Source organism: Manis pentadactyla, chromosome 14, assembly GCF_030020395.1.
Source record: "Manis pentadactyla isolate mManPen7 chromosome 14, mManPen7.hap1, whole genome shotgun sequence".
In the NCBI taxonomy this organism is placed as follows: Eukaryota; Metazoa; Chordata; class Mammalia; order Pholidota; family Manidae; genus Manis; species Manis pentadactyla.
Window position 1 is genome coordinate 6,140,203 of NC_080032.1, and position 14,586 is coordinate 6,154,788.

At 36.2% G+C, this 14,586-nt stretch overlaps 1 protein-coding gene across 1 annotated transcript in view; it reads left to right on the forward strand.

Annotated features, from left to right (window-relative positions):
- LOC130680673 (solute carrier family 5 member 4) overlaps positions 1-6,051 on the forward strand; it is a 39,017-nt gene extending 32,966 nt beyond the window's left edge. Inside the window, exons 13-15 of the mRNA XM_057491745.1 lie at positions 437-652; positions 3,264-3,363; positions 5,664-6,051. Of these exons, the coding sequence (XP_057347728.1) occupies positions 437-652; positions 3,264-3,363; positions 5,664-5,878 (531 nt within the window). The 3' untranslated portion in view covers positions 5,879-6,051. The remainder of the gene's footprint in view (positions 1-436; positions 653-3,263; positions 3,364-5,663) is intronic.
- The last annotated feature ends 8,535 nt before the right edge of the window (positions 6,052-14,586 follow it).

The following is a 14,586-nucleotide window of genomic DNA, read 5'->3' on the forward strand; positions in this document are numbered from 1 at the left end:
ATAAATGCTCTTTATTCTCAAAAGGTTAGTAGAACTATCATAGCTATCTAATATCAACTCTGCAAATAATGTGACATAGGTCATAGTTTAAAAACAAAATATATATTTAAATATTGATATAAATATAAAGAAATCACAAGTTTTAAATCTATATATAAAATAAAAGCCAAGGTAAACTTCAGCTTGGGTCAGAGTAGACACGAGTGTCCTGGAATTGGAGAATCAACAGCGCAATGATATGTCAGGACCACGGAGAGCAGCAGCCCGGGGTGAACACTCGCATTTAAACATCTCCCTTGCTTTGGCGACCTTGTCCCCAAGTTAGCCGTTTGTTGGTTCTTACTGGAGAAAGCAGGTAAGATGATAATCATGACCTACTTGAAGGCGCTTGTCTTCTTTTCTAAGTGCCCTGATTTTGTTCTTATTTCGTTTTCAGGGAGCCTTCTGGGGTCTAATCATCGGACTTGTGATCGGCCTCATCCGCATGATTGCAGAGTTTGCCTACGGAACAGGGAGCTGCCTCACGGCCACTAACTGTCCCAAGATCATCTGTGGAGTGCACTACCTGTACTTTGCCATCATCCTCTTTTTTGTCTCCATACTAGTCGTCCTAGGAATTTCCCTGTTAACAAAACCCATTCCCGATGTATACGTGAGTAATTAATAGTAGATGTATGCTCGTTTTTAATTAGAGTTCTTTGCCTTCTAAAGTTTTAACTGGTGTACAAGTCCCAGGCAACAGAATCACAGCATCGTTAGAGCCTGGAACCTGAGAGATTACCATCCAGTCATCCCACTAAACACACATTCGCACCTGATATGTCCAAAGCACCAGTGAATTAAGAAATAGGGGGTTAGGAAATGGGCTTCACCCTCAAAAAACTTCACTAAGCATTTGGAAGGTAAATCTATACTGTCGTTATAGGACACCACGAAGAGAGTAATTAATGCTGCCTAAGAGACAGGGAAAGACTTCACAGCAAAGCTGTCATCTGGCCTGGGACTGTTTGGGGCCAAGTAGAATTGCATATACAGCACAAACACATGATTTTTTTAAAAAGGTACATGGTAATGGGGGGCAGTGAAAAGAAAAATAGAACAATGAGGTTCATTTTTTGCCTTTCAAATTGGCAAAAAGGTTTTTTATTAATATGCCCAATGTTGGTGAGAAACTGGGGAATGCCAGTCTCCAATACTGTTGGTAAGTATATGAATTTTATAATTTGTAAGAGGGCAAAAATTGGGCAGCATTTATCAGTTTTAAAATTCTTAGTTTAAATTAAATTTTAAAATTCTCATTGATTCTCTATGAGTCAGCAATTCCATTTCTAGAAGCTTATTATGTGGCAATACTTGTAGGGGCAGGAAAAATATATGTATAGAGATTTTCTTTGCAAGTGGTTTCTAAGAGAAAAAATGGAGACAACCCCAATTTCCACTGTTAGTAGAGCAGGTACACAATAATAGTATATTGAATATTATGTGGTTTTTCAAGAACCCAAGGGGATTTATTACTTGCTTTTTTAAATGCCCATGATATGGTTAAGTGGGAAAAAAACACTTGCAGAATAATATATTGTAGAATACATACACTCTTTGAAAATAAAATCCATGTAAATATACATATGTGTAAGCATAGAAAAAGAAATCTTAAATCATATACACCATAAACTTTCAATAAGAGGTTAACTCTGAGGGAGGAACTGTAGAGGAACAGCAATTATTAGTCATTTTTTAAATTTAAATATTGCTTATGTACTAATATTGCTTGAATTTATTATTAATATGTATAATTTTATTTATTTTGCATTTATCACTCAATCTTTGAAGCCATACTTATTTGCATATTTCCTTGAAGGTGGCAAATAGATTATGTGTGGACGGGGGTCACAGATTTCCACTACAGGTTTCCACTGAATATTGAGGGTTGAATGAAAGAACACTAGAAAACTCATCATAGTTTATATACATGTAAATGTTAAACTCTTCTATGCAAATAAAAATAGCCATAATTTATTATTAAATTTTAGGAAAAAGGTTTGTCTGAAGGACTGAGACCATTTATATAATTTATGTTTATGTTTCATTAATATATACTGAAGTTTTACTTTTCAAAACGGATTGAGCAAAGTCAATAATCATTTCAGAGAAAGTCATGAACAGAATGGACCTCATCTAACAGTGCAGTTGAGAGAAATCCCAGGATGATAGGTTTTTGGCAAAACCAGAAAGTACCTGGTCCAAGTTAGAGCAGGAATTCAAAGAGCTCCAGAAATAGTTTTAACAAAGAAAATGGATTTAGTATAAGAAATGTTGTAAGAACCTTGTGAGGCTATAATTAGGAAGCATATGCTTGCTATATCAACAATAACAAATAAGAAAGCCAATTATAAATACCAGTAAATCTGTACAAGAAAGTCATGGGCCAAATATGAGGCCAGTTAAAATGAAGCATGACTTTGAGCATACGACAGATTATAATTTTGAAAACCCTAACGCTTGCTCGTCAGAACGACCTAGATCTGGTATTTGTTCATTGTGTCCAATCATATGTCTGGGATGGATGGCACACACAAAAAAGGTACATAATAACACAAATGCTATTTATTTTCAAATTTGCTAATCACTATGCAGACTAAGCATGAGAATCTTGATTATATTTACAAAAAATAATTATAATTCTACAAAACTTCACTCTTTCTAAATAATGGTAGCGTTGGCAAGTTTGGAGCCGGGCTGGGAAATGAATGTACAGGGGTATAAATTGCTGTGGAACTCAGCAACAGCACATAGGTACTATCTGAACATGATGGATCCAGAAATAGCTTAAGAAGATATTTTTAAAGTTTTAAAAGTAAACACTAGACAATCTGAGAGTAATAATGATGTAGCTAATTACAGTTGAATGATAAGAACAATGAGTGAAGGCAGGGTATAGTGTAAGTTAGAGAAATCTTTGACTTTTATGAAATTATAAATCCAGAAGGAGTTTTAAACATATTATTTAAGAGTTCTTAATAACTACCAGAAGATTTAAAAACAGAACTAACTTAAAATGTTCAGTGTATTTTCACGAACTAGCATGGAAAAAGACTTTTTCTTTCTTCTTTGCGTTGAAAGACTTTCTGGTGTGGTTTTGTGAGTTAGTGTGGCAAAAGCCTTTTTCTGTGCTGTTTGACTTTTTTTTTTACTGTACAATAAACAAATATTCCATTGTTTTGTGGTAAACATCACTAATATATTTGCCTGTGGTCCCTGGGCAGCTGTACCGCCTATGCTGGGCTCTTCGGAACAGTACAGAGGAACGGATCGATTTAGACGCCGAAGAGAAAAGAGAGGAAGAAGCTAATGTTTTCGATGCAGGTAATACCTGGTGTGCATCTGGTTTTTGTGTAGAAACTCTATGTTCCCGAACTGGTTATGCTTGGTTCTTTAAAGGCCGCTAAATTCAGTTTCTGAAAAAGCTGTTAGATTCATGGCAAACTGAAATTTAAAGATCTTACCTTCCCAACAACCAAGACGATTTGTTACATATGAAATGTACCCATTCATCTGCCTGTCGGTCAGTCTCTCTGCCCTTCCGTCCACCAACCATCCGTGGATCTGTGTGTCAGCTCTGAGGTGAAAATCAGTTCCAGTCTCTCCTAATCCTAGTCACATATTAAGTGTCAACAAATCAATCTTGATTGTGATTAAGCATCTAGCACCAATTTCTTCTCCAATCTTATTTCTCACTATTCTTTCAAATAAACCTTCCATTCCAGCCAGGCAGATTTCTTCACTTTTCCCCCCATGTACCAAGCTCCCTGAAATATTTCTACCTCCTCTCCAGAAGAAAAAAAAAATTGCCTAGTCTTTGAAGCTCCGTCCCCAATCTCTTTTCCTTCATGAAAACTTCTCCAGCAGCCATCCCCATCTTTACCTGATATTTTAAGACCATTGACAAAGTTCAGCACTTCAGGGTATGTTGCCTTTAACTGTACAGGAATGGTTTCCTTTGATTTGGTTTGGATTCTTGAAGGAGGATCAATGCCTTCTATCCCTCTGGATTTTTTTTATCAATGTTCCTCAGTAAGACTGGCCTATAATTTTCATTTTTCATACTTAGTCTTTGTCCAGTTTGGGTATTAAAATCATAGTATTTCTCATAGAATGTAGCCCCTTTTTCCAATTTTATGGAAATATTTCCATAAGATTGGAATGATATCTGCATCAAAATTTTGGTATTTTACAAATAATACCATTAGGGCCTATTGAATGTATGTGTGTGTGTGTGTGTGTGTGTGTGTGTGAGAGAGAGAGAGAGAGAGAGAGAGAGAGAGAGAGGGAGAGACAAAGAAACATTAAATAAATTATTAAATTTATGTAATGCCTATAGAATTATTTGGAGTTTCCATTTCTTCATTGAGTTTAGAAAAATTATATATTTCTAGGATTGTGTCCATTTAGTACACATTTTAAATATACTGACATTAAGTTATTCATAATATCTACTTACTGTCTTTTCTATCTCTACTACCCTCTGTAGTTATGTGTTGCCTTTAATTCCTAATATTTTTTATTTCTCTTTTTTTTTGATAAATCTCACTAATGACTTGTCTATTTTACTCTTCCTAAATATTACTTTCTGTTCTCATTTTTATACTCTTCCATTTATGTTATTTGGGTTTATTCTATTCTTACTTTTCCTAACTTAAATGGAGTATTACTTTATTAATTTTCAGGCTCTCTTCTTTTCTAATATAAATAATAAAGGCTACACATTTCCTTCAAAGTAATGCTTTTGCTGCATCTCACAGCTTTTAACTTGTAGAACTTTCTCTATCATTTATTTGTAAGTATGGTCTTACTTTCATTGTGGTTTTTCATAGACACTTGAGTTTAGAAGTATGTTTTAAATTTTCTAATGCAGCAAAAAATAGACTTGTCCTTAAGGCTTTTGTGTTTTTGCCATTATACCTTGGGATAGATTTTGAGACATTTACAGTTTTGCCATACACCGCCAAGTTCCCCTCCGTGGGAGTTAAGCCATGCTTTCCCAGCAACAACATGTGAGAGTACGTGCTTCCACACAGGCTCACCAATAAAGTATATTGTGAAACTTTTGACTTTTTGCCACTGATATATAATTATGATAAAAATTTTAAATTTGTATTCCAAAAAGGATTCACCAATTTATCTTCTAACCATCAGTGTATGAAAGTTCTTATTTATGCACCTCTTCAACTACAGAGTATATTATCAATCTTAATTTGTTATTGTCAATACTCATACTGATTTGTGAGTAGTATCTTGGTGTAGTTTTAATTAAAAAAATTTTTTTTAACTGAATGAGTTAAGAACTGTCTTTTTTCTTGAACTGTTTATTCTTTTCTCTAGTATGTTTACATGGGGTTGTTGGTAGTTTTCTCTTCTCTGTGTATTAAGGATATTCAACCCTTTGTGACAGAAGATGCCAATGTCTCCCCAGTTTGTCACTTGTTTCTACAGTGTTTATTGGACTTTATGCCACGGAAACGTTTTCAATTTTTTATACAACCAGAGTTACCTGTATTTTCTCAGGGATTCTTGTAACATTCAAAAGTGGTGGTGATCATTTACATGGACAGAGGGGTTTTATTTCCCACCTTTTGTGATCATTTGTTTATCTTTCTTTGTTTCAGATGATCCCGAGGAAACTCGGGGATGTCTCGGGAAGGCTTACGACTTATTCTGCGGTTTGCAGAGGAAGGGCCCCAAGCTGAGCAAAGAGGAGGAGGGCGCGCGGAGGAAGGAGCTGACGGACACCTCCGAGAGGCCGCCGTGGAAGGCGGTGGTGGACGTCAACGCCATCGTCCTCCTGACGGTGGCCATCTTCATCCACGGCTATTTTGCCTGAACTCTGTTGGAGCCACTAAAATATTTATTAAGCAAAGGAGAATTTCATTGATTTTTCACTTCTAAAAGTGAAAACTTTGTTGTGTTGCAAAAGAGAGGTGAGCAGTGGTGATTTTATTGAATGAGATGACTAAGGATCTGACTGTGGACTTTGTTGTTTCTTTGTGTCAATCAGGAAAGAGAAAGAGTTGATAACTTAGAAAGCCAGTGAGCTGATGTGTGTGTGTGTGTGTGTGTGTGTGTGTGTGTGTAACCCAGGAGCACTGGATCTCAGTTAGTTTTCTATATACAGCTCACTAGGCAGACTGCCCGACCTTACATTGCTGTCTGCTATTTCCAGAGGTTTCCACTTAGAAGGAAGGCCTCTCCCAACTCTGCCTCACACAGTAACTCCTTGTCTGTAAAACAGTGAACTCCCAGCTTCAAAGATTTGGAAAATTGAAATAGTTCCTAATAGTTGAGGGGAGGTGAACTGGAAGTGCCTACTGTAAGCATTTTGTGAATTTACTGAAATTATTAGCTTATGTCTTAAGTAAACCCATCCCCCACTAAATGTTAGCATATCAAGCCATTGATTTTTTTAAGCCACTTTATTAAAATATAATTCACATACCAGAAAACACCTTTACTTAAAGTGTATAATTCAGTGTATTTTAGAATATTCACAGAGTTGTGGAACTATTACCACAATCTACTTAAATATTAACATTAATTTATCTATTGGCATTGTAACGATGCCAATAGATAAATTAATGTTAATGTTTTATCTTTATTCCTGTTACTCTGGCTGGCATTCTGAATGACAATTATCTCTATGTGTGATTATAGCTAGGTTTAAAACACATCTTTCCAGAAGCAAACTGATGAATTAAAATGGCTTTAGTAAATTACATAAGAAACACCTATCATATTGTTATAAAAATTCAAACAATACTTTGGTCTATAGAATTAAATAAAATATTAAATAAAATACACTTCACTGACTATCCCTCCTATCTACTCTCAACTAACTTTTGAGAGGAATAATTAAGAACAGTTTAAAGCCTATGTTAAAGTAATTTTTCTATTCACATGTATATATGTAGGAACATACACATATTTTTACATAAGGAATCTTACTTTATGTGTTGTTCCCTGATTAGCTTTTCATATAAAATTTATCTTGGAAAAAAATTTATGTTGGAGATCATTGTCTGTTAGTATATATAGGTGTCCTCCATCTTTTTAATAGCTGCACACTATTCTGTGAAATCATTTGCCATACTTATACCATTTTTCTACAGAGAAACATTCATGTTGGTTTCAATTATTTGCTGCTCTCAGTGATACTCAACTGGACAAACCTATAAATTCATCTTTTGCACATTAGCCAACTTTATTTCCTTTAATGATTGTTTCTAGAAATACTGGGGCAAGAGGTACGAGCGTTTAATATTCTGATACAAATTTTAAATTTGTATTCCAAAAAGGATTCACCAATTTATCTTCCAACCATCAGTGTATGAAAGTTCTTATTTATGCACCTTTTCAACTACAGAGTATATTATCAATCTTAATTCATTGTTGTCAATTTCATAATTAAAAATAATTTCATTTTTAAAATGTGTTTCTCCACTTATTGGTGAGGTTGTATGTATTTACATATATTTCTTAGCTATTTGTATTTTTTGCTTCTGTGAATTTCTTGATATATTTTACCAACTTTCTAAGTCATTTAGAGATATTCTGTAGATAACCTACATATAATTATTTGCATATGAATTGCAAATATTTTTTCTTGAAGTCATCCTGCCTTTTAACTTTATGTTGTCCTTTTGTATGGAAGCTTTAATTTTTATTTAGTCAAATTGTTTCATCTTTTCCTTATCGTTTATGGATTTTGTGACTTACTCTCAATGGTTTGTCCTTTTGAATTTTTGTTGTCATTATTTTGTTATATTTTGTCTTTAGAAATATGATCAAATCTGACATTATTTTGCAATGTACTCTTCTCCTGTTATAGTACATGATGGACATCATGAAACCAAACTAATGTAGATCACTTGAATTCATTTTAATTTTTGCCTAATGATTTATAACATTTGATATATTGACTTTCCTTAACAATGTCCGTGTAGGTGGATATTCAGGTTGTTTAAATATCTTTTGCCACCACAAACAATATTGCAATAACCATCTATACAGAGATTCCCCATTGATGGTTTTATTTCTATAAGATAGAATCCTCAAAGTGGCATAACTGAGCAGTGGAAACATTTATTTCTTTTTTTAATAGATGCTGACCAATAACTTCCCAAAAAGTTGAAGCAATTCACATTCCTACCAACAACAGGGAACAAATAGGCCTGTTCTCTTACAGGTTCAATATCAATAAAAGTTGTTGCTTTTTCAAAAATTGCTAATCTATCTGGAAATTATCCTCACACAATTTTCCAAGAGATTTCCTACTTTGATGCATGATATTTATCCCTGATTTAAATGGAGCATTGCTAATGGGAAACCAAAAGAATTATTTACATTTAAAACTTTTTTTCTTCTTACGTGAAGGAAGCTCCTTTTAATTTCTAATTTACTAAGAGGTTGTTTTAAAATCACAAACAGGTATCAAATTTTATCAAAATTTTTTTACTGAGTTAATAATGGAAGTTTTTCTTTAAATGAATCATCAAGTTACTGTCTAGAAATAATGAACACTGACCCCGGCCTCATACTATATGCAAAAAATAATTTGATTTGAATCACAGCCCTAAATATAAAAGCTAAAACTACAAGGAATCTAGAAAAATTATAAAGGATATCTTTGTGTCCTATAATATCTTCATAGGGAGGACACAAAAATACTAATCCTAACAGAAAAAAAAAATGGTACCTTGGACTACATAAAAATTTAAAGCTTTTTTTCCAGCTTTCTTGAGATAAAAATGACATATGACATTATGTAAGCTTAAGGTGTAAATGTTATGACACACATATATATTATAATGTTTACCATAATAAAGTTAGTTAATACATCCTTCACCTCATATAATTACCAGACTTGTGGCTGTTGTGGTGGTGAGAACATTAAAGCTCTACTCTCATAGCCAACGGCAAGAATACAACACAGTATTGTTAACTACAGTCACCATGCTGTTCATTCTATTTCTGGAACTTAGTCATCTTATAACTAGAACTTTGTACCCTTGGACAAACGTCTCCACATTTCCCTCATGTCTCACCCTTGGCAACTATCATTCTACTCTCTGTTTCTATGAGTTCAGTGTTTTTCAGTCCATACATGAGATCATACAGTATTTGTCTTTCTCTGTCTGACTTTTTCCACTGAGCATAATGTCCTCAAGCCTCATCAATATTGTCTCAAATGACAAGATTTCCTTCTTTTTTATGGCTGAATATATCTCATTGTGTATGTAGATATGTATATATATCTCACATTTTCTTTATCCATTCATCCATTGGTGGACACTTGGTTTGTTTCCAAGTCTTGGCTGTTGTAAATAATGCTGCAATGAACATGACAGGGTAGATATCTCTTCAAGATAGTGATTTCATTTCCTTTGGCTATATACCCAGAAGTGGGATTGTTGGGTCATATGGTAGTTCTATTTTTAATTTTTTGAGGAACCTCCATATATTTTCCATTGTGGCTGTACTAATTTATATTCCCACCAACAGTGCACTAGGATCCTCACCTCATCAGCATTTGTAATCTCTTGTCTTTTCGATACTAGCCATTCTAACAGGTGTGAGCAGTATCTCCCTGTGGTTTTGACTTGCATTTCCCTGAGGATGAGTGATGATGGGCACCTTTTCATGTACCTTTTGGCCTGTGTATGTCCTCTTTGGAAAAATGTCTGTTCAAGTCTTCTACCATTTTTTAATTGGATTATTTGTTTTTTTGCTAATGAGTTGTATGTGTTCTCTATATTTTGGGTGTTAATCCCTTATCAGATATATGATTTGCAAATCTTTTCTCCCATTGCATATGTTGCCTTTTCATTTTCTTGTTTCTTTTGTGCAGAGGTTTTTAGTTTGATGTAGTTCCACTTGGTTTTTTCCTTTGTTGCTTGTGCTTTAGGTGTCACACCCAAAAAATCATTGCCAAGACCAGTGTATAGCTACTTTTTCCCTAGGAGTTTTATGGTTTCAGGTCTTACGTTTAAGTCCTTGATCCACTCAGAGTTAATTTTTCATTAGTGGTATAAGATAGGGGTTGAATTTGATTCTTTTGCATGTGGATAGCCAGTTTCTCCCAACACCACTTATTGAATAGATTTTCTTTTCCCACTGACTATTCTTGGTTCCCTTGTCAAATATTAGGTGACCATATATGCACGAGTTTATTTCTGGGCTCTCTATCCTGTTTTCCTGTCCACTGGTCTGCCTGTTTTTATATCAGATTGCTATGGCTTTCTAATATAGCTTAAAATCAGGAAGTGTGATACCTCCAGCTTTGTTCTTCCTGCTCAAAAATTTCTTTGACTACTCAGGGTCTTTTGTGATTCTATATGGATTTTAGCATTGTTTATTCATGTGAAAAATGCCATTGGATTTTTTTATAGGGATTACAGTGAATCTGTAGATTGCTTTGGGTAGTGTGGACATTTACAAAATATTAATTCTTCTGATCCATGAACACAGGATATCTTTCCACTTATCTGTGTCCTCTTCAATTCCTTTCATCAGTGCCCTATAGTTTTTGATGTATAGATCTTTCACTTACTTGGTTAAATTTATTCCTAAGTATATTGTTTTTGATGTTATTGTAAATTGTATTGCTTTATTTCTTCTTCAGATAGTTCATTGTTAGTGTACAAATACAACTGACTATTGTGCCTTGATTTTGTATCCTTAAACTTAACTGAATTTGTTTGTTAGATCTAACAGTTTTTTGGTGGAGTTGTTTGGATTTTATATATATGAAATTATTCATCAGCGAACATACATTTACTTCTTCCTTTCCAATTTGGATCACTTTTATTTCTTTTTCTTATCTAAAAACTCGGGCTGGAATGTAATAGTACTATTATCAATGAAAGTGGTAAGAGTGAGAACACTTGTTTTGTCCCCTATTTTAGAGGAAAAGCCTTCAAACTTCCACAGTTTGAGTATGACGTTAGCTGTGGCTTGTCATATTTGGCCCTTTATACTTAACTTATTGAGAGATTTTATAGTAAAAAGATGTTGGATTTTGTTAAATGCTTTTTCTGAATATATTGAAATGATTATTTGATTTTTTTTCATTCTATTAATGTGATGTATCACATTTATTGGTTTGTGTGTGTTGAATGATGCTTACATTCCAGGATAAATCCCACTTGGTCATGAATATGATCCTTTTATGTGCTATTGAATTCAGTTTGCTAGTTTCTTGTTGAAAATTTTTTGCATCTTCTCAGGTCTTTTCTGAACCTGTGTCTTGTCCTGGTCATGTACATGGCTTACTAAATTCCCCAATCTATATGATTGCTTTTAGATGTACTAATTTCCCAAAGACACTTTCCCCAGATTTGCCTTAGGCAGTCTATTATATATATATATTTTACTGTAATCTTTTGCCTCAGGTGTCTATGGTTTATTAGATTGGCTGCAGTGTTTTCAAGCTTTTCCAGTCTGATTTCAGAGCTGGGTGAAACAAAGAAGAGCATCTTGTGTCAGTCCTTCAGGTAGTCTCCAGACAGGTCAGAACAGGCATACACACAGTAACTCGTGAATGAGGTCTGTTCTGCCCCCTCTGAAAGCAGGGAAATGATTCTGCATTGGGAACACAGACTGCTCCCCCTTGAAGATTGACACCTTGAAGACTGACACATTATGACTGCTGCTGCTCGAAGATTGCCACCATGCAAAGGATGGGCTGACAGTCACTATTTAGATAAGAGTCACCATTTTGTCACGACTTCTCCTTGATTGAGTACTTGTTTGGTTGCTATAAATTTTTAACTGTTTCCCAGAGTTCTCACAAAATTGTTTCTGACAGTTTCTGCTCATTTTTCAACATTTCTCTCAGGGGTGACATCTTTGGCCACTCCACAGTTTTGCTGTTGTCACCATTTACATGATACCCTCCTGATTCACTTCTCTTGGAAGCCTTTTTATATCCTTGGTCCACTTTTCTCCTAACGGTTTCCACCTGCCTTTTTCTTGTTGATTCCCAGAAATCCCTTGAATAATAATCTGGCTCTCAATTGCTTGCTATTCTTTGTATCACCTCCTCTGCTCCTGTTCTGCCTGCTCTCTTTCTGGAGCTCCAGAAAGATGGATGTTGGGTTTTGAGTTTTGTTTCCAGTTTCCATCACTTTACCTCTTCCTGGAATATTTTTTATAATTTCTGGGCTCCCTATTTCCATTCACTAAGTTCAGTTCTGTCCATTCTGCTATTAGTCCATCATCCAAGTATTCCACTTCAAACTAGTTAAATTTTCCTTTACAATATCTTTGGGTAGACAGTACAGTGTAGTGCTGAATAATTAGAACCCTGGAGTCTGGACTCTGGCCCTGGAGTGGTCAGAACTGGCACGTGAGAATAAGAGACAAGGAGTGTGAGCCCATAAAAACAGCTTATGTTAACTCACATCAAGGACGTGGTGCTGAAAACTTGTTCCCTAAAATCATAGACTGAGAAACTTAGCTATTTGAAATCATTTCAGCAAGAAAATATCTCACTCATGCCTGAAGGCTCTTGAGTCACATGACTCAGTGACAGAAAATCAGCCTCAATTTCCAACCCAGGTAAACCCCTTCAAATAAGGGGTTTTCATACATAACATTCCTTATTTATCTTAACTTTGAATTCCCCAAATAACAGGAACCCTGAATCTACTTCTTAAACCATGATGTTAATCCCCTTATAGAGACTCTCTGCTTTACTCTGAACCTAACAAAACATGGCCTTATCTAATTTTTCCTAAATCCTACCCTTTCTCCAAATCCCCCAATGACCCAACCCTAACTCTTCCTCTGTTAATGACAAGCTGCACTTCTCCTTGAACCTTCCTCTTGCTGCAGCAAGTTGAATCACCCTAGCTTTGTGAGACCATAGGTGTGTTCTCTGTGGCTCCAGCTGGTAGGATCCAGGCGGATCAGAAAGGATGAAAAGTGGAGGTAAAGACTGGTGATGCTGGGTTCACTGAGTAGAACCAAGAAGTCATTAGATGGCTGGACCAGTCAAATGACCACTAAGGAGTAAAGAACAGAGACAGAGAGAAGACGAAGAAGAGAGGGTGAAGGGGCCAGAAGAAAGGCTTAAGGAGAGGGCTGGTCTTTTAAGGAAACAATAATGCAATTCCTGATTAAGATGCTGTCTAATGGCATCCTATAGGCCTTGAGGAGAGAATGGGGTCTGTTCTAGGAATGTGGATGTTGGGTGTGGCCATAAGAGCCGAGAACCAGGCTTGAAAGGAAGTTTATTATATTCACAGGTCCTAGAAAGGGGGTCACCACATGCGATGTAAGGCTCCAGCAGGAGGCACCAGTGCTGGTCAGGAGGCAGAAAGGAGCAAGGGGAAGGCCGAGGCCTCAGACTTTGCTGGGGTTTCTGCAGGAAAGGGAAGGTAGGGCATGGTAAACAGCTCAGTGGGTAGTTTGAATAATTCTGGTGATTTGGGGCTATTGATGTGGTCTCTAGTTGCCTGACACCTGGCCCTGGGATGATTTAGGGTAGGGGAAATATTGGCTTGGTGTGTGAGAGTTGGATAAGGGGTGCCTGGGGCTGTAAATAAGGGACTAGCTGGTTTGTATATGAGAGATGTGCTCCTAGACAAGCCCTCTGCTATCTCTAAGAAAGGGCTAGCACTGGGAGGGGCAGTTTCTCCCAAGTCTAGGGCCCCCAGATGACAGAACATCAGGTACAAAGAAAATAAGAAAAAACAATTAACATAATCCACCCTGTAGTGAATTAATATCAAATAGAGAAATAGAATCTAAGAATACACAGACTAGGCTCTAGCTCCTAATAGATGGTGTTCATTTGCTAGGGCCCTCCTAACAAAGTTCTGCAGGCCAGTTGGATTAAACAAGCAGAAATTTATATTCTTACAATTCTGGAGGCCAGAAGTCCAAGATCAAAATGTCAGCAGGGCTGGTTTCTAAGGCCTCTCTCCTTGGCTTGGGGTGGCCATCTTCACGTGTCGTCACAGGGTATTCCCTGTGTGTTCTGATCCCCTCTTATAAAGACACTAGTCATATTGGATTAGGGCCTACCCTAACATTATCATTTTAACTATTCACCTCCTTAAAGACCCTACTTCCAAATACTGTCACATTCTGAGGTCTGGGGGGTCAGACTTAAATAAATTCGGGGGGTTGAGTAGGACATAATTTAGTCCCTAACACTCAGTTAATTATGCATCTTGTGGATTTACAAGTCCCAAGTTCCTGTGGAAAATTAATCTGAAATGGATGTCATGCAGCAAAAGAAAATAGAATTATGGCAGAATATAGAGAGCATGAGGGTGAGGGAAGGGGCATGGAAAAGGGCCTTTGGGTGGGCTGGATCACAGGGGTTTTCAACAATCAATGGGAACGCACCTGCTGCTCCTAGGATTCAGGCACCTTGACTCCTAGACTACATTATGTATCAAAATACAAACAAAGCACCAGCATTCCGAATCACCTTTTTGCCAGTCTGAAATATCTGGTGTTTACTTTAACGATCTGGCCTTTGAATGCGAGATGGGAATGCAGGCCCATTCAAGGACCATCTTCTCT